Raw genomic sequence first — 9,435 nt, 5'->3', positions numbered from 1 at the left:
GTAATGCCATTGAATGTCATGTGACAATGGTTGGAATCTCTTCTGTTGGAGATGGTCATCACCTGGCCTTTGTATGATGCAAATTTTATTTGCCACTTTTCAGCATAAGCCTGGATATTGTCCAGGTCTCGCTACATTTGAACGTGGACTGCTTCAGTATCTGCGGAGTCACAAATGATGCAGAACAACATGTAAACATCTGTGAATATCCCCATTATTTCTGACTTTATAAGTGAGATAAACTCATTGATGAAGAAACTGAAGATGGTTGGGCAAGGACGGTGCCCTGAAGAATACCTGCAAGATGCCCTGGAATTGACATGAGTGACATCCAACGATCTTCCTTTCTACCAGAAATGATTCAAACCATTGGAGGGTTTCTGTGTACAAATGCAGCTGCGTGGCAACAAGAAGTCAATTGGTAGCTGGTCATTAATAAATCAGCCTTTTGCCTGTCAACTATCATGTAATTGGTTCTCAGGTAACTGAATAGCTTGGGGATTGGAACAAGACACAGAGGCAAGTGTTTTAGTCTTCACCAGCACAGGTGCTGCTTCTCTGTTCTCTGCAGTAAAATCCTAACTTAAACCTGATGAAAACCAGCACACCTTTCCTTCAGCTGCACTTGTAAGCTGTGACTTTTAACTGAGAAACCAGCCAGCTTGTGTCTCTTACAAACAGTTGAAGCATCGAAGAAAGACAATGAAAAGCAATGTTCTGACCAGCACAAGAATCGTAAGGATCACCTCAACAAGCTGTGTATAGGAATCATAGAACTACCTCTCAGCTCTCCATCACCCATTACTTAATTGTCCTTGTCTGTGCATGTGTAAGGGGGAGTTTCGTAGGATAAAGGTTTTAATTTGTACTGTTATATGCTGTTGGTGTTTATAGTGTTTTAACTCTATTTATAGTCTAATTACTTGTAATAAATAGTAATTCTTGTTAAGTACAGAAACAAGTCCTACTTTCTAACAACCTAAGTATGAAAATCAGGTAAACTGTGTATTTTATGCATTTATTTTAAAATCTTTAGCTCTGCCCAGTCTGCTTCATTGCGAGGGTATCTGCAGGCCATTCTTGCTAGTCAGGAAAAGACGTTGCCCTGCCACCAATGCTCACATCTCATGAATTATTTTAAAAAACACACTGTGCTTGGATTGTAATGCCATTCCCATGGCAACTTCCTGGAATTCCTTACCTAATGCTATTGTGGGAGCAGTATCATCAAAAGATCCAAGCAAAGTCAAAAGCCATCTTCACAGGGCATTAGAAATTAGTAGCTTTACCTATATCTGAAGATCTGTAGTAATAAAAAATGCCTATTTAATCAAACTAGGGAACTGATTAAGTTGTAGTCTTGCAAAGCTAGAAGGACCACAAAGCATGATGGGCTGGACAACTCAGCTTATATTATTTTATAAGGTTAATGTACTTTAGTTATTATCACATACAGCATTATTCATTGTCTGCCCTCCCATTGATAATATGGGGCATGTTAGATAGAACCTATGGAAATATATACTAACCATGCACAGTGGCTTTGGGAGAAAGAATACAATTAAGGTATATGGTGAGTGTGTTTGTATTCATACCTTCATGTGCCCAAATATGACGCTGCAAATCTGTACCATTCTTCCGGAAATAGCAGTCGCAATAAGGACATTTCACTGCTCGCTTTCCAATCAATCCTTTTAGTTGTACTCGTTTCCCCAGAATCTCTGAGATAGTGCTCATAGGGACCTCTGCAAATGGATGTTACAATGATTTAAATGAAAGTGAATTCATAGCCTGTTGGGCAACATCAACAGCCTTTGAATTAGAACACTGTATGACATGAGGTAGATATGTACCAAACACGAAATTTAACTAATGGGGAATTATTGAAAATTTATGGAAGGCCCTTGCTCTCAATTTAAAGGGTTTCAGATGTGAGGAGGCAGAACAGTCTAAATTGGCAGTGGAAATGGTCTGGTGACGATATTAGAAAACAAATCTATTTTACCTAAACATGAATTTAGAAAGTAACAGCAAATCAGACTCCAAATGAAAACTTATCAGGCATGTCCTTTTATTTCATGCAAAAGAAAGGCAGTTAGATTTTAAGTTCATAGAATCATACAGTACAGAAGAGGCTCTTCAGCCCATCAAGTCTGTTCCACCAAAAATATACTACTACTCACATTGGTCCCACTTACTTGCACGAGGCCCATAGCCTTGAATGTTATGATATTTCAAATGTTTATCCAAGTACTTTTTAAAGGTTGAGGTTACCCGTTTCAACTACCCTCCTAGACAATGCATACCAGATTTTTTCTGACACCTTCTGGGTGAAAAACGTTTTCCTCAAATTCCCTCTAAACCTCCTGCCTTTCAACTTAAAAGGGTGCCTGCTTATTCTTGACCCATTGACTAAGGGGAACAGTTGCTTTCTATTCATCTATCCATGCCTCTCATAATCTTATATACTCCTGTCAGGTCACTCCTCAACCTTCTCTGCTCCAAAGAAGACAAGTTTATCCAGCATCTCTTCATAGCTTGATCTATCTCAGGCAAAATCCTGGTGAGAGTCCTTTGCATCCCATTAATGCAATCACATCCTTACTATAGTAAGGTGACCAGAACTGCACCCAGTACCCCAGCTGTAGCCTACCTAAAGTTCTGTACACCTCCAACATAACCTCCTTGTTATAATAATCTATGCCTTGGCTAACAAAGGTACATGTCCAGTATGCCTTATTAAGTACCCTACTGATCTGTCCAGCCACTTTGATGAACCTGTGGACAAATACCCCAAGATTCCTCTGAGCTTCCTAGTGTCCTGCCATCCCTTGCCTTATTACTTCTTTGCCTCACATTCATCAGGGATAAATTCCATCTACCAACCAGTCTATATCTTCCTGTAACCTAAGACCTTCTTCCTATAAACCACTGAGCCAATCTTTATGTCATCTGCAAACTTAATTATCATGCCCCCATATTCTCATCTACATCATTTATGAATATCATAAACAATAATGGACCAGCACTGATCCCTGTGGAATGCCACTGGAAACTGGGCTCCAGTAACACAAGCAGCCTTCCACCACCACTCTCTGTCTCATATCGCTAAGCCAATTTTGGATCCAACTGCCAAGCTACTGTGGATCTTATTAGTTTCCCATGTGGGACTTTGTCAAAGGTCCTGCTAAAAATTAATATAAACTACATCAACAGCCCTACACACATCTATACATTTGGTCACCTTGAAAAATTCAAGTAAATTCTAGGCATGACCTCCCTTTGATAAAACCATGCTGACTATCACTGATGAAAGCCTGTCTCTCTAAATGAAGATTAATTTTCTCTCACTATTTTCTCCAATTGTTTCTTTACTACTGATGTGAGACTCACTGGTTTATTGTTACCTGGTCTATCTCTACCACTCTTCTTGTAAAGTGAAATCACATTTGCTGTCCTTCAGTCCTCTGGTACCTTCCCTGAGAGCAAAGACAATTTGAAAATCGAAATACGATACAGACCATTGGAACTCTTGAACTGGAGCTGACCTTGTACTAGTAGGAATTAGAAATTCAGGCGCAGAATATGAGACTTGACTCTCTGCATTCAAATGCCTAAGGCATTCATAATATTCAGACAGGGCTGGGGTGTAATTGCTGACAAAGAGGAAGAAAGGGCAGTGGCTAGATTGGCAGGTACGAAAAACAATTAATAGTTGGGTCAAGTAGTAGCTGGCTTGGGGCAAATAGTAACTGGCAGGGTAGGAAGGATAAGGAGAGGGTGGTTGGGGCATAATCTTTTCCATGCTTCAAATTCACAAGTCTTGCGCTTTTCCTGCTGGTGACCACCATCTGGAGTTATGAAAGTGGTGTGAAAAATGCTCATTCATTCTTGGAATCGGAAAAATCTTCAAGTCTAATGCTTTTCAGAAGATGAACTTGCCATCCTTACAAGATCTAGCTTACAGGTGACTCTACAGAAATATGGTTGACCTTTAACTGCCCTGTGAAGTGATACAGAAAGCCATTCAATTTTAGCAAACTCTATGGAATCAAGGACTATGGGTGTACTGAAACCAAATGGTGGTTGAAAATGGTGGCTCATCACCTTCTCCTCAAGGGCAATTAGGGATGAATAATAAATGCTGGCCTTGGCAGTATTGCTCAGATCTCATGAATTAATTTAGAAAAATCACACTATTCTGGCTTGGATTATGCCAGTCTTTCAATGTTGCACAATGTTGCAAATTCCTGGAATTCCCTACCTAATGCTATTGAGGGAGCACTATTATCAGAAGATCCACATGAGGTCAATGGAGAGGTGATCATCTAGTGGTATCTCTAGATTATTAATCCATAGACCCATGTAATGCTTCACAGCAGTTGATGGAATTTGAATTCAATAAGAATTTGAAATTAAGAGTCTAATGATGATCATAAAACCATTGTCGACAGTCAGGAAAAAACCACGTGGTTCACTAATGTCCTTTAGGGAAGGAAATTGCCATGCTTACCTCATCTGGCCTACATGTGACTCCAGGCCCACTGCAATGTGATTGATGCTTGGCTGCCTTCTGGGCAATTAAGGATGGGTAATAAATGCTGACCTGGCCAGTGATGCCCACTTCCCATGAAGGAATTTGAAAAAACATGATTTTATTGATTCCCTGATGCAACAAAGATGATACTGAGTTCAGAGGCTCTCCCCCAACTACTTGGGAACTACACAAGAAATGGTTCCTGACTGGGGGAACCTTATTGGTTTGCTGTGATTTTAATGCCTGTGCCTGACACTGCCTCACCACAGCTCAAAACCTAAGGTCATGCTCCTGCTGTATGCCAAATGGTGATTGGCTTTTGTAAATGGCATGCAGTAAAGGTGATAAGTTTGAATTTGAAGCCTGCAATCTACATTCAATGTGGCTGCTCTTTTTTGGGGGGCATGGGGAAACAACAAGGGGAGGGATTTTTGTTAAATTAACATTTTTACAATCAACGTGGGTGTAAATGAATAAAGAAAGGGAGCTAGCTCATCAGTTCTCCCCCAATAAGGAAGTCTTACTGCAACTATACAGGAGCCTAGCGAGACAACAACTGGAATACCGAGGGCAGTTTTGGTCCTTTTATTTAAGGAATGATACTGTTTCATTGGAGGCAGTTCAGAGAAGGTTCGCTAGGATGATTCCTGGAATGGAGGATTGTCTTAAGAGGCTAAACAGGGTTGGACTCTATTCATTGGAATTTCGAAGAATGAGAGGTGATCTCATTGAAATGTATAGAATATGTAAGGGGCTCGAGAATGTTTCCCCTCATGAGAGGGCCCAGATCCAGGTGGCATAGTCTCAAAACAAAGGGGCACCAATTTAAGACTGGGATGAGGAGGAATCTACTCTCTCACAGGACTGAAAGTCTTTGGAAATTCTTGCCACAGAAAGCCAAGGGGACAAAGTCCTTGTGTATATTTAAAGCTGAGATAGATAGATTTTTAATCAGTAGGGGAATCAGAGGTTACCAGGAAAATGCAGGGAAGTGGATGTGAGGAATATCAGATCAGCCACAATCCTATTCAACTGTGGAGCAGGCTTGAAGGGTTGAATTGCCCAATCTGTCCCTATTTCTTATGGTCTTATGGAAGCTCGACAGTTTGTGGTTGCTATCTGGAGCCATAATAAATTTTGCAGCCTCACTAGATGACAGGTTCTAATAGCAATAGCAATATAGATTCTTCAGTTAAATTGTTTGATGCTGTCATTTGGCTTTTGCTCTTGTGTAACGCTATATGTACTCTTGACTGATTATAGGTAATACTGATTCATTAACATATAGAGTGATGTAATTTTCATTGGCTGACAATTGTTCAGGTGAGTGAGTCACTGGAATTCCTCTATCCCATAGTTTTAAAGGATATGATCAATGTAGGGGTATAGTTTGAAGGTCTCAGAACTCTGCTGACACCCAAGTGTCATTAGTGAACCTAGCCCTTGACTTAAATTATTTACATCCAAACCTAAATGTTCCTAACCATATTCATACATTTGCATTTTCAGTATATGTCATCATATGGCAATCAGTATATGGGAAAGTGGGAAAATTATTTTCCCTTCTTTAGCCTCAAGATACTGAAGAATAAACCAGCATCTCAATCATTGCATCAGAATGAAATGATGAATTAACTGTTAACAAAGCATGAATATTACCTCTTCACATCACAGATTATAGTTTATAGGCTTTACCAATGAAGTTAATGAATTATGATGTTGTCCTGTTAATAAACTGATTATTAAAGAAGAACTTAGTAAGTGTCACTCAGCTTTTAATCTTGGAATTATATGTAATTTAAAACACAAGAGTTTTTGCTCTTGGGTTATTAAGCTGAACTTGAATTTATAAAGTAAGAGCCAAAAGAGATAAACTAACTTCATTCAGCAGAAATGTCAAGACTTATCTGTGGTACAGATGTGGCAACTTACCTGGATGATATGAGGTGATGTGAGACTTGATAAGACGATCATCTGAAAAGGATTTTTCACATACTGGGCAAGTATAAGTTTTCCTCTCCTGAATGAAAGTATTGCAAAACAAGAAATCAGAACCATCTCAACATTTTGTTTACATACATATAACCATATACAAGAAAAGTATTGCGCCTTCTGTGGCATTTTGTGTCCTGTTAATCTGTTTTAGCTATGTCGGTTGAAGGACTCATATCTCTCATGTGACAAGTCACAAACCATCCTGATTTGGAAACCTACAATTGTTGCATTGTCACTAAGTCACAATTCCAAAACTCCATACCAAATAGCATTGTTTGAACACCGCAGGGGACTGCAGGAGTTCAAGAAGGTCCACCACTACCTTCTCAAAGGCAACTGTGGATTGGCAACAAATACCATCAGAATTTTCAGCAATGTCCACCTCCTGAAAATAAATCATCATAGATCATAGAATCCCTATATCTATAATCCCTGTGTAAACAGGCCCTTCAGCCCAACAAGTCCACACCAACCCTCAGAGAATCCGACCCAGACTCATCCTCCTGTAACCCACCTAATCTACAAATCCCTGGACCCTATGGGCAATTTAGCATGGCAATCCGTCTAGCCTGTACATCTTTGGACTGTGGGAGGAAACCCACGCAAACACGGAGAGAATGTGCAAACTCCACACAGACAGTTACCCGAGGGTGGAATCGAACACGGGTCGCTGGCGCTGTGAGGCAGCAGCGCTAACCACTGAACCATCGTGCCGCCCCAGAAATAATGAAAACGTTATATGAAATGCAGGATGTGCAGACTGCATAACATCATAACAGATTAAGTCTGGCCTTTGGCACAAGTTGTTCTTTTACTTATTCGTGGAAGAGTGTGGCTGGTAAGGTCGGGATTTATTGCTCTCTCCCTTATATTTGACTGGCTTTAGAGGACAGTTACAGTTAACCATATTGTTATGGAGTTGGAGTCACATATTGGCCAGGCAAAATAATGGCAGCAAATTTCTTCCTGTAAAGAACATTAGTGAAGCAGATGAGTTTTTGATGACAATTCAGTAGTTTCATCATCACCACTGCTGATACACACTTATTTTTTAATTCCAGATTTAATCAAGTTAGTTTGAATTCCCCAGTGCTAGAGTGAGATTGGAACTTATTTTCTGGGGTCAGTAATTGAAATCTTCATTTCACTAGTGCACCAACAAAACGCCACTGGGCTGCCATACTCAACACATCCAGAAGCTGCAAGTCCTCCACATTGATAAATTACTCTGGTATTTTATAGAAATTTCTGTCAACATCTAATTGGACCTAGCTAATTGAATAACTAATAATAAATTGAATCATTCGCTAATGAATAATTAAATCCACAAAGACCAGCATCCCTTATTTAGGTATCATCTTTAAAAATTTGTTGTGCATCCAGACAAGCTCTCACATTCTGAAGTGGCCCTGCTCCTTGACAGACAGATTAGAGAAAGATGGCACCATGTTTCTCTGACAAAGAGCTGGAGATCCTGGTGGATGGTTGGTCCAGAGGAGAAGTGTCTTTTTCCTGGAGAACCAGCAGAGGAGGCTGTGAAACCAGGCCATGGTTTGACGTAACCACCTAGATCAGTGCTGTTCCCACGGTGTAGATGAATGGCTTGCTAATGCGAGCAGTGTGGTTCTTGTTGGCCACATGTAGCAATCATGCAAGGAAGCAGTCAAACAGGTTACCATGGTTATTGCCACACAATAAATGACTGTGGATTAATCATCTTCTGCAATTCCCTTAACCATTTTCTGGGTTTAACCAGCTGGAAATTAGTAACTGTAGGGCTGCTACATAATGTCAGCTTGTATATTAGTCATCATGTAAACCTTGTATTGCAATTGATGATGTCACCTAAATAAACTTCCCAACCATTAATAGTCAGATAAAGTGTCTTAAATGTAATCAGACAGCTCCTGACAAAGAACGTTTTTTGTCTCGTTCTACTCATCCTTTCTGAATAGCAATTCTGTTGTACTCACATTTAGTGCTAACATCCGCTTTTACAAGCAGACAGCATCTTGGTGTAGCCTTAGCAAAAGGATCTTAGCACATTTCATAATTGAAGCCCTATTGCCGAAAACTAATCAAAATGCAAGATTTCAGCATATTTCATTATCATGAGCCTATAAGGAGCAAAGACACCCTACTGTGGTCAAATTTCTCACACTAACTGTATTTTGTAAGCTTACAAATGGACTACAATACCATTAGAGCTGTTACAGAGTTCAAGATGAGACTTTTCAAAAGCTCTTTCCTCTTGAATAGCTGTTTTTCTTTGGGACGATATTCATTTGAATTTCAGGAAGATCATGTGAATCATTTGGTAAAGGATCAACTGAATTGTTGAGGAAAGGGAAGTAAAGGACAGCTTTTGACTGAAAGTTTTCTATCTGGATTATTAGATGTGCCATATCTTCATGTAAAGATGATTTAACAATTTTGATGATCAGAAAGGGAATTGGCCATTTACCAGTCAAATTAGGCCCCATATTCATGTGAAAAGTTTGAGAGTTGGAGAGTAAAATAGAAAGTAATGTAGAATGTATTGAGTCAAAAGGAAAGCATTGTGAATTAAATTATCAGGGAGAGCCTCACAAACAAGTCATGTATATAGATTTCAGCATTGATATGACGCCAGGTACGTAAGACATCAATCTCAAAGACTGGCGATAGTATCAAACAGCACGATGCTTTGTAGGAACAAATTACTGCAGATACTGGAATCTATACTGAAAACAAAACATGCTGGAAATCACTGGGGGTCACGCAGCATTCATGGAAAGACAGCAATCTAACGTTTCAGAGATTGTAGGAACTGCAGATGCTGGAGAATCTTAGATAACAAGGTGTAGAGCTGGATGAACACAGCAGGTCAAGCAGCATCAGAGGAGCAGGAAGGCTGACTTTTC

General features: G+C 39.8%; 1 protein-coding gene across 1 annotated transcript in view; it reads right to left on the bottom strand.

Annotated features, from left to right (window-relative positions):
- Positions 1–9,435, bottom strand: part of LOC125480963 (zinc finger protein ZFAT-like) — a 92,373-nt gene that overhangs the window by 11,428 nt on the left and 71,510 nt on the right. Inside the window, exons 6-7 of the mRNA XM_048596180.1 lie at positions 6,470–6,557; positions 1,530–1,745 (exon numbers count right to left, since the gene is read on the bottom strand). Coding sequence (XP_048452137.1) covers positions 1,530–1,745; positions 6,470–6,557 — 304 coding nt within the window. The remainder of the gene's footprint in view (positions 1–1,529; positions 1,746–6,469; positions 6,558–9,435) is intronic.

Source organism: Rhincodon typus, chromosome 4 (assembly GCF_021869965.1).
Source record: "Rhincodon typus isolate 14 chromosome 4, sRhiTyp1.1, whole genome shotgun sequence".
Taxonomy (NCBI): domain Eukaryota; kingdom Metazoa; phylum Chordata; class Chondrichthyes; order Orectolobiformes; family Rhincodontidae; genus Rhincodon; species Rhincodon typus.
The sequence above is the reverse complement of the archived record's forward strand: the minus strand, read 5'-3'. Positions and strand labels throughout refer to the sequence as shown.